The 11,076-nt window shown below is 47.4% G+C and overlaps 1 protein-coding gene across 5 annotated transcripts in view; it reads right to left on the bottom strand.

Annotated features, from left to right (window-relative positions):
- Nucleotides 1-7,871: 7,871 nt before the first annotated feature.
- POC1A (POC1 centriolar protein A) overlaps nt 7,872-11,076 on the bottom strand; it is a 137,003-nt gene continuing 133,798 nt past the window's right edge. For all 5 annotated transcript variants that reach the window (XM_075005711.1, XM_075005710.1, XM_075005709.1 and 2 more), the window contains one exon: nt 7,872-10,629. In XM_075005711.1, the coding sequence (XP_074861812.1) occupies nt 10,531-10,629 (99 nt within the window). In that variant the 3' untranslated portion in view covers nt 7,872-10,530. The remainder of the gene's footprint in view (nt 10,630-11,076) is intronic.

Raw genomic sequence — 11,076 nt, 5'->3', positions numbered from 1 at the left:
CCTGTAAGTGTGGATGGACCCCAACTGGTCACAGCATTGCTCTTTGTGGGAGGAACACTGAAAGCTAGTGAGATCTGCACCACTCCCCCACAGCGAAAGCCTCTGGATCCAGAAAAATCCCACAGGCAGCTTCTCTCTCCTCCCCTTTCCACCTCCCAATCCTCATTCTCTTTGTTACGCTGTAGGAATCCTTCGAAAGCCCCACGTTCCCCTCAGGGAAGTCTGCTCTACATCTCGAGACCCAACCCTAACATGGAGATATACACACATCTCACGGAACTGGAAGGGACCTGGAGAGGTCATTGAGTCCAGTCTCCTGCCCTCACAGCAGGACCGAGCACCATCCCTGAATTTTTTTAATCTAACCTGCCTCAGACTCTTAGAAGGCCCCCTCAAGGGTGGAACTCACACCCCTGGCTTTATAAGGCCTCTGCTCTAACCACTGAGCTATCCCTCCCCCACAGCAATTCTGGTGGGTCCCCTTTCATCTCTCTCCTTCCTGGCCTACCGCATTTTATAGACAAAATAACTAGATTAAAGTACAATCCATTGCACTCATAGATTAACAATTACATGTGCACATATCCACTGACATCCAGCTACCGGGTTTCGTTTAACCAAAACTGCCCCCTCCCCTCACACACACGCACGCGAGAGGAAAGAGGCAGACACGCGTCATGCTTTCTCAGCAGCTCCTTTGATTATTTACAGACGGGATTGTTCAACCGAGGCTCCTAACCATGCAATTAACTAATGGTTTACCCCAGCTCCCTGCGTGGCCCATTCCGAGAGATTCCTCCGATGGTTTCGGTATTTCATCCCCCGTGGGCTAACTGAGAAGTGTTACTGCAACACTGCACTCAGACGGGGCTGGTCTAGCATGAGGTGGGAACGTCACCCTTTGGAGCATTGTGTATTATGTTCTAGATCGGGGTCAGCAACCCCTGGCACGAGACTATTTTCATCAGCACGCAAGGCATGAGCTCAACCCGCCCCTCCTCCCCCCAGACCACCTGGGGATTAACCAAAGAACAGCTAATGCTGCCAGCCACCACCAAACAGTAAAGCTCGGTATCTTCATTTATTTATTAACGAAGCCGTTGTAAGGAGGACCACTAACGACTTTAAAAAGTATCACCAGCACTCAGCCTGCACATAGAGGTCAAAAGGTCAAATTTCGGCAATCTGCCTTGGAAAAGTTGCTGACCCCGGCTCTGGGGCAACTCATGTGGCTGACGGATGCTGGCGTTCAGACGTCTTTCCATTCTGCAGACGGAAGGAAAGAAGGGCTGCTGTACTCAGCCTCTGGTTTAGCATCAATCACATCAACCGAAAAAGCAGGCAACGTCCAAGCCAGTCTCTTGGGAAACATTAAACAGGATCTTAAAAAAAGCTTCGGGAGGCAGAGGGGGGAAAAAAAAAAAAAAAAATCGATCATCAAGCAAAAGATCAAATGGCATTAGAGCTATTCCCACAATCAGCATCTTTCATCAGCTCAGCCGTGCTCAGACCGCGATACTTGAGCAAGACACCATTCGGCTCCTTAGTTCATGGAGTCTCTGTTTGACTGCTGCCGTTCTTGCAGCTCCCTACATGAAGCTGCAGCAAGTTCCCTGACCCTTGATCCCAGTTTCCCATTAAAGGCAAGCACCTCTCACAAATGCTAAATATCACACTTCCCCTTCCGCAGCTCCACTAGCCTCCTGGCAACCGTTCAGCCGGACACCACCTCTCCCTTTGGTCCTCGCCTCTGAACCCTTCTTGGCAGGTTTCCCTGGCAACATCTGCCCACAGCACTGGTGGACCATGTTCTGCCCAACGTTGAGTGTAAGGGCTCAGATGCTTTGCTGTCAGTACTCAGCGAACCAGAAGCAGCCTGGACCAGGAATCCAGATTTCCTTCAGTCGGGCGAGTCAGCGTGGTTTAGGAGACAGAACTGATGGGAGACCTGGGTTCTAGTCCTACTTCTGCCAATGACCTCCTAAGCAACCTTGAGCAGCTCACGTCCCTTCTTTGCTCTGGTCCTCCCTTCATCTTCTGTCTGCTTACATTGTAAGGGACAGGGACCATCTTACTATGGGCACATAGCAGCCACACTGCGCTGGGTGCTGTATCTCAAATGGGGCATCCGGCTGCCACCCAAAACTACAGCCTTATGAAGAGGCAATGCAGAACTGAAAGGGCAAAGGGGTTAGGTCCAGGCAAGTTATTCCAAACTTCTCCATATAAGGAGGGCAGCCCTCTGGAGCCTGATCTCAAGACCAGACACTTTCCACAACCAGCAACTGAGTTTCAACCCAAGCAGCTTCCCAGGAAGAAGATCCCGTCCCAAAGTGTTCCTATACAAGGACCAAGCAAGCGGTCTGGGGAACAGGCAGTTACTCTCGCGTGGCAGAACGGTAGGGCGTCTCAGCTGTGTCCTGTCCTCTCCGGCCTGCAGTGAACACTGCCCTGCCCCCAGGGGGTGCATGGAAAGGTGGGAGTAGAGAGAGAGCTTCTCCTTTCATTCAGGAGGTCACAGCAGGAGGTGAAGGCTGGCTCCAACAGCTACAATGCAGCCAGGGGAGGAAAGATTCTTCCCAGGGTCCACATGACCCCCTGTTCCAACCTCTCTGGGAATGCGTGATGGGGCAGATGCCCTGCGCTGATAAAAACAGCCCTGAGAGAGGGCTGTCCCAGGAGCTAATCAAGGGTGAGGCTTGTGGCAGCCAATCAGAGCTCAGGAGGGCTGTACAAAAGAGATGGCTGGCCGGGGTGAGCACGCACTCTTGCTCCAGCCCCAGAGGGAGCGGGACCTAGCTGCCTGCTAGAGTTGAGTACCACAGACAGAGCAGTGCTGGGGAAAGGCAGGGGGATCCAGGGGAGCATTGGCCAGGCAAGCCCTGAAACAAGGCCAGAGGATATTAGGGCAGCAGAAGGCAGCATGTCCAACCTCTTGCCAATGATAACTGGCCATTTTAGACTACAGTTTGCCCCTGATATAAGGTGGGCAACAAACCACCAGGGAGGCACCAGCCAGAAGAGGGCGCGCTGGAGGCAGCAAACGCTAATTCCCATGTGATCAACAGGAGGCGCCACAGAGCTGAGTCACACCCTGCTACAGAAGGCCAACAGCTCCAGGGGTGCGCGAGGGCTGGAGAATCCATGGCAAAGGAGAGGGGAACACAACCGTGGGAGAGCGTTTTGGTGCAGCCTCTCGTGCCCACAAGCACCATTGGGACTTACCTATCAGAGCAGGCCCCCCAGCTTGTCAGCATTCAGTCCCGACGATTCTTGTTCCATGCTTTCCATTGCCCCTGGGGAGGAACTTGACGGACTCCTCGGAGGAGACGGGTAAGCAAGTCCCCAGAAAGAAGCTGTGCTACTGGAAGGACAGAGCAGAGAGAGCTGGGGTGGGGGCTGGACTTCTACTTGAGCATATCCATTCTCCAGGAGCTCAGGGCATACACAAGGCTCAAGGAATTAAAACCCCAGGACAGAGGCCCGAAGGGCAACGCCGTTCCTTCTTCAAACCGACCACGCAGGATCTAGGAAGCTCAAAAGCTTCCCCACACTCTTTCCATGGTCTGGCTGCTTTCTGTAGAGGTCACAGCCACTAGCACTGATCCAGGGGAGAAAGTCACCAGTTTCAACAGCTGCAGAACTGAAGCGGTGACAGGCCAGGTTAAAAGCCACAGCCACAATTTAATCCTTTGACTAGGTCCTAGGGTTTACAACAGAATCCAAGGACAATAATGCAATTGTTACATTGCCTATGGCTGACCCAGTGATCACTCAAAGCTCTCGTTTGAGTCAGCTGTTGACAGCTTGGAACGAGTTGTCCCCCCCATCTTCTCCTCCTAGCTCCTGGGAACTACTCACATTTACAGAGATGTGGACGCTTTACTGCTGCTGCCTTTACCGATCTTTTTTTTTTTTAAATCAGCTACTGGTCTCGCTGTTTCCAAGGCAAAGACTGGAGTCTTCTGAGCCGAACCCAACCTTGTGGCAAGACTGTATGGTACAACCTTCCATCTTGAGTGGCAAGGAACCAATTCAGAAGTGACACCATGTCTGATGTCACTTATTTGACACTGGTGAGGCCACAACTGGTGTATCATGTCCAGTTCTGGGCCCCCCCAGTATAGAAAGAATGTGGCTGCATTGGAGAGGGTCCAGCAGAGGGCAACCAAAATGACGACGGGGCTGGAGCACATGACCTATGAGGAGAGGCTGAGAGATTTGGGCGTATTTAGTTTGCAGAAGAGAAGAGTGAGGTGTGTTTTGACAGCAGCCTTCGACTGCCTGAAGGCGGGGGGGCGGGGGGCGGTCTAAAAAGAGGATGGAGAGAGGCTGTTCTCAGTAGTGACATGACAGAACAAGGAGCAGTGGTCTCATGTTACAGTGGGGGAGGTGTGTGTTGGACATCAGGAAAAAAACTTTCACTAGGAGGGTTGTTAAGCACTGGAATGCATCACCTAGAGAGGCAGATGAATCTCTTTCCCCAGAGGTTTTTTAAGCACAGCTGGACATAGTCCTGGCTGGGATGATTTAATTAGGGCTGGTCCTGATTTTGGCAGGGGACTGGACTTGACAACCTCCTGAAGCCTCCTCCAGCGCTAGGATTCTATGCCTCTGCTCTTACCACGTAGCCCTTGGCTATACCGATAACATACTACCTACATTAACACAAAGGCAGCAAGTCCTATCACTATGTATAGGAAGGTAGTCGAAGTCATTGCTTCCCTTTAACAGGGGTCCCGTTCAGTGAATGGGCAGAGCAAGCTGGTGAGACCACTCAGAGACACCTTCCACTTGTTCTGGCTTTGTCTACACTGCCAATTGAATGACACAACTTTTGTTGTTCACAGGTGTTTTAAGAAGCTCTGCCCACAAAGACACAGTCTTTTGCTGTGGCAAAACTTATGTGAACAGCTCTTGGTAGGAGCTCTCTCCTGTCAACATGAATCATGCTTGTGGCATGGGTTGGGGGGTCGTATTTTGTCAGCAGCAGTGCCAACAAACACCGTTCCCACTGCCAGACTTTTAGTGACACACCTGTGTCTGCAAAAAGCTGTGTGGTGTGCACAAAGCTTTTGTTTCACCACAGAGATGGAATTTCCCCCTCCATCAAATAAAAATAGAGCTTCAGGAAAGCCACACTCCACGGTAAATCGAAGGAACGTGCACCAAGCCCCATTTTTATCTTTCCAGTAAAGAGTATGTAAGTGTGACAATGGAAACTTTCCCGAGGGCAGGAGACGACATGTTTTCATAGGCCCACACAGAGGCAAGTCTGAATGGAACAGCTCCCAGCCAGCTGTTAAGAAAATACTCTCCGAGGGAGTGTAAAAGGGAAGTGAAGCAATGCTAAACCTCATCCAGGCAGCTTTTCTGCAACTTAGCAAGTTAACCCTTCCAGCAGGCAAACCAGCACAATTACCAAAAGCTGCTGCTCCTGCTCCGTGCTGTCGGCTTGCAAAACGATTTAGACCTGCCGCTTATTGGCCATTTTCAGAAAGATACACTGATGTGGTGGCCCACTAACACGTTTCACCCTACCAAGGAGTGGAAAGAGTTAGGAAAAACTATTTCTCTGGGAGGATGGTGAACCACTGGTATGTCCATCCCTAGAGGTTTTTAAGTCCTAGATTGGCAAAACTCTGGCTGGGATGATTTATTTAGGGTGGATACTGTTTTGGGTCAGGGGCTGGATTCGATGACCTCCTGAAGTTCCTTCCAGCTCTAAGATTCTGTAAGAGTCACCATGATCTGGGACTGAAGATGCATTAACCATCTGGCCCATTAATTATAGGTTGTGTGAAAAATGCCCTCAAGGTGTAGAAATTACAAAGGGGAACAGGGTGAGAAGATTCTGAGCACGAAGTGCCAGGTTGATCTAGCCTGGTTGTTTCTGTGACCATGAAGAATCCACGGGGTTACCAGCATGCACTTGGGCTAGCAGAGAGGTGGAGGTTTATGTCATAAAGGGTGACCTGAGCATGAAGTAGTTTGGAGCGCTGGTAGGGAAAGGTCCCCCCATCATGGAGCGCACACATCCAGAGTAAGCGCTGTCTCCCAAGCAATCCAGTCTGAAAAATCCTAAACGAGCCCTTTGTTCACACGAAGGGCAAGTGAATGGAGAGAGGTGAAATTGGTAACGATGCAACGGTGGCTTAATTTACAGCAGGTAGAAAGATGAACCAAAGCAAGCTAAAAATTGACTCAACCAGACTATGGGTTCTTCCCCCCCATTAAAAAAGAGAGTCAAATTTAGATCTCTTGTTAGCACTTCTACAGAGCTCAAAGCACATTACAAAAGCTAAGCGTCATTACCCCCATTTTAGAGACCAGGAAACAGAGTTAGAGAGACAATGGGATTCCTCCCTGCTGTTTTGTTTCAGAGATGGGAACAGAATCTAGACCTCATGCCTCATAGTCCAGCCTGCTATCCATCACCCTAAGCTGGCCACTTGCAAGACAGATGTTGGTTGGGTTCCGTCCCACCCCACCACCAATGCTTGGATTCATGTGAGCCATCCACGATTTTCACTTCCAATCAGTGCTGTGTGGGACAAGGGTACAAGAAAAATTCATCCTGCATGTGGCTTGGAGGATCTTTTCTAAAACCAGGAGGAAAATTGCACCTCTGCCTTCTTCGCACCACAAAGTGGCTACTTCGAGTTGCCTATGTTTTGAAAAGCCAGTTAATTTTAATGCAGATGGAATTTTTAAAAAAAGACCAAAAAACTGTGTGATTTGGAACACAGGCTGGTGAGGACAAATACAGGTTCTCCACCGAGCAGCGTTTAATCTTATTTTTTAGTTAGCTGACTGATGTCTGGCTATGATACTGCGGCTAGCGGTAATTTCAGCTAGGTATCCAGCCTCTAACCCAGAACAATCAGCATCATAGTGCTCTGTGCTTTTACCTAGCTGGTTATGAGCTAAACCGGGGTCTCTCTCCAATTCCAGTTCCTAGACAGGAAGGAAAGTGGGCAGTACTTGAAAATTCTTGCGTTTTCACAGATCATGCTTGTGTTTAACATGCTCCATACTCAGACCAGCCAAAAATCCATTTGCTGCAGCCTTCAGGCATATGTAGCTCCCCTAGGGACCAATCTGGGCACAAAGCGCTGTTGCTAAAAGTTTAGTGAGGTCATATGTCTGGCAAACATAATGGCAACAAATTAAACTACTTTTTAAAGAACTTGGCATCAGGTTTGCCTTGGAGATCCAAAACAAAATCCTTAACCCTTGGTTGTCCTCTCAGAAGTTACCCAGAGCAAAATAAGCCTTTCTCACGCTGTAGTTATGTATTTCGGCAGGGAGAGGGGAGTGGTTCCCCTCCCCCCCGAAACACACACCTACTGAATTGCTTCACAGAATCACAGGGCTGGAAGAGCTGAAATAATAGTTTTGCAAAACGGTTACTGCAGACTTTTCAATGCCATGAAAATGCTAAGTAGATGTAAATCACTCAGGGAGGGTTTTTGTTCTAACATCCTGTTAAGATACTCTGTCAGTCTTTGAGATCAGACACCCAGAACTGTGTTGGTAACGTGAAGTGTGCCAAAAAAGCTTTAGAGGGAGTTAAGAGGACAAGTATGCATGGTGTTTCTGTTCTTAACTCAGTCAGGTATTTCCGAATACAACCTCTCTGCTCAGGAGAATAGTTTGAAATGTATTGATCAAGAGCATTTTTGGCTCAAAGCTGAACAGAATGAAGCAACTTCAGATTATATAGATTAGGCACGCCTATACCATCATTATCTTTTTAATCCAGTTATGATAGAAGTAATGTACACTGACATTTCTGAAAGTAGTTCACCTTAAAAAGGAAAAGGAAAAGGATCTACACATAATATTGAACACATATTGCTTTTATTTAGTTTCCATAATATACAAAATACATAGGTCTCCAAGACAAAATATACTTGTACTATTAAGATCAATACAAAGCTAAATGTTATAAAATTTTAGGGGAAAAGCACATGAGCATCAAGAAACTGGAGAAAATTGAAATTAAGCTGAAATAAAGAGCGTTCCAAGACATTTGGATTCAATTGATAAGATGCAATTACCAGTTCTCATTGCATGAAACCACTTTCCATTCTAATCATATCTGCCAGTAAAATTAGATCAGTTTCGGAACAGTCCTCCTTTGAAAGGAGATTTTTTTTTTTTAAATCTTCCCTTCTCCATCAATAAAAATGATGTAATGGTTTCACAACAGAAGGCCACTGAAAGCTTCTCGAAAGTGCATAAAAATGTGGTTGTTAAGCAGGGGGGGGGGACATCACAGATTCATCTGCTGGAATCAACCCAAAGTGAAAATAACGATTTCTCAGTTTTGAAAAGTAGAAAACAAGCACTCCAGTCTGTGGTTATGCAGAAAGAGATTTAAAATCAGCAACCAAGATGCTTGGAAACAAAGCAAAGCTACGGGCTGCTTGCAAACCAAAAAGAGTGAAATATGTCACGGTGCTGAGGGAGAAAAGGAAAAGAGTTTTTATCCTGCTGGAAATGGGCAGTGCTGCTGGATTTAACAACTTACAATAGCATTCAGGCAGACAGAGCCTTCTGCAGAACCAGATGCAAGGCAAAGGGCTACATAGCTCCAGGTGAAGACGGACTTGCCAGCCAGGCCTCCGGCAAACTTCCGCACTGCACAGAGCACGCCGGGAGATGGCAGGAGTTGGGAAAGTAGGTGGGAGAGGAATGAGGCCAGGAGTCCGTGCAACTGCCATCAAAATGCCACAGCTAGGAGGGTTTCAGCAACGAGGTAAAGCTAGGGCTGCCGCAGCTCATTTCTTGAGAGAGGCAGGTAGTTGTAGCTACAGAAAGCATTGAACAATGGGTGAACAGTGGGAGGAGTGTTAGCAAAGCGGGGTGCAGAAGTGAAGGCTCCTTTGCAGCTACAAGCTTAGAGCCCTGAGAATAGAGTCTATGGGGAGAAATACTGACAGGAGATGAAGTGCCATTCCAGCTATAAAATATTAAGGTATAACTGGTTTGGGACACTCAGGGTAGGTCTATACAGCAAAGTTATTTTGAAACAACGGATGTTATTTTGAAATAACTTAGCAGTTGCGTTGTGTAGATGCTAGAAATTTCAAAATAATTTCAAGAGCACAGTTGGGTTATTTCACAATAGGAAAAGCCTCGGTCCATGAGGAACGGTGCCAATTTTGAAACACCTATTTCAAATAGGGGCTGTGTAGATAGGGAACAGAGTCTATTTTGAAATAAGCCGTAATGTATCCAATGGCTCTACTTCAACATAGAGTGTCTACTCACAAATAGAGCCTATTTTGAAATCCCTGACGGCGACTTCGAAATGCATTTTTGCGCACACCAGCGTTATTTCGAAATAAGCTATCCTGGAATATCCCTTCTGGAATAGCTTATTTTAAAACAATGCTGCTGTGTAGCCGTAGCCTCAGAAAGAGCCCAGCGCCTTTTGCTTTCACTAACAGGGCTGCTATTTATCCTCCTCCAAAAACTCCTTTAGAAAAAGCAATCAAAATGTACGAAGGAGAATGTACCTTGGGACCATATTGACTCTTCCTAGCTGGTGCTTCTCATCCTGCCCTGAGGCCCTGCTATTTTCACAGTTGGAACGCTGTGTAAGAGCTGAGTAGATCCCAGACGCTAAATTATTCTTGGTGCAAAAGGACGTTCATTCAAATTTTGAAGTGCTCTTCATCAAATTCCCCAGCAGCCATCTGGGACTTGGATGACACAGAACCTTCTAGAAGCATGAGTCATGTTCTCCAGTTGATGCTTGCTACTGTTTTAGAACAGTCGTGCGCGTCTACTATGTGGGCGTTCATTGCCGGCAAGCAACACCCCTTCCAACAACAGATCAGCAAATCCGGTACAGCACCTTCAGGATGCTGCACATGCCACCCAATGCTCACCTTAATTACCTTAATGCAGCAGCAGCTCTGAGAAGTTCGGCTCTACACTCTACATACAGTACTTGCTCCAGGTATTTGGGGCTTGTACGTGCCAGCACTTAGTTCACTATAAGTTATGTCACTCGAGCGTTTGAAGAAGCCACCCCCTGAAAGAAGTTAGTTACATTGACCTAAGTGCTGATGTAGGTACTGCTGCTCTGGGAGGTGGAGTAATTCTGCTGATGGGAGAGTCTCCCATTGGCAGAGAGCGTCTACACTAGCTACACTGCATTGGTACAGCTTCGCTGCTGTAGCAATTCTAGCGTGGGCTAGCCTTAAGTAATTTTGTAGGGCCCCAATTCCCTCTTCTGTTATGGATGGTGGAGGCAAAACACATTCCTGCTTATGGCCCCAGTGGGCTACCCCTGCCCCTGCACAACAGGGAGATAACACAAGGGACCACAAATTGCTAGCCGTGTCTCATGAAATAAGCATTTTATTCTGATAGTAACAAAAATGTGTATTTACAGATCCTACTGGCTGTACACTTCAATAAAATAAGCGACTCCATCTGTTACGAACGATGAGAAACACAAAGCCGAACCCCCAAGCCTCCCAACAGCTCCGGATTTGTCAGCCTCTTACAGAATCAATTCCCTTTACTGTGCATGAGCTTCTGCTGATTCTCAAGACACTCCTTCAGTTTGTCTTCAGTCAGTGTCAGACGCTGCTCCAGAATGGAAACGGTCTGCAAAGCGACATAGGAAAATGGAAAGAGCTGCTGAATGATATGTGAAGATAAGCAGGGCGCTGTACGCTTACTGCTCCATGCAGCGGCAAAATAGAACATTTCACAAGCTTGGGCCAAGATTTTTCCTTCTCTACCTCCCTCCTTTGGGGAGAATGTTGTCCTCCTTTACACACAGACAATTCTGCTTCAAATATACCCAACACCAGAGCACTCATTTAATAGGTGACCACTTAAAACCCCTAGTATACAGGCGTTTTGAATAGTTACTCCCTTTTTGCCTGTTTTCATCATATCTCTGTTCCAATTTTTTTTCTCCTGTCCTGGTTGTTATGTCAGCTGGGCTGCTGATATACGACAAACACACCAGAAACTAAATAAGCATTTAAAAAAAAACAAACGAGCAGGCACGACTGTAAAAACCAGTGGTAGATATTCTTAGATATG

Source organism: Carettochelys insculpta, chromosome 11 (assembly GCF_033958435.1).
Source record: "Carettochelys insculpta isolate YL-2023 chromosome 11, ASM3395843v1, whole genome shotgun sequence".
NCBI lineage: Eukaryota > Metazoa > Chordata > Testudines > Carettochelyidae > Carettochelys > Carettochelys insculpta.
This window is presented reverse-complemented; position numbering and strand designations above follow the sequence as displayed.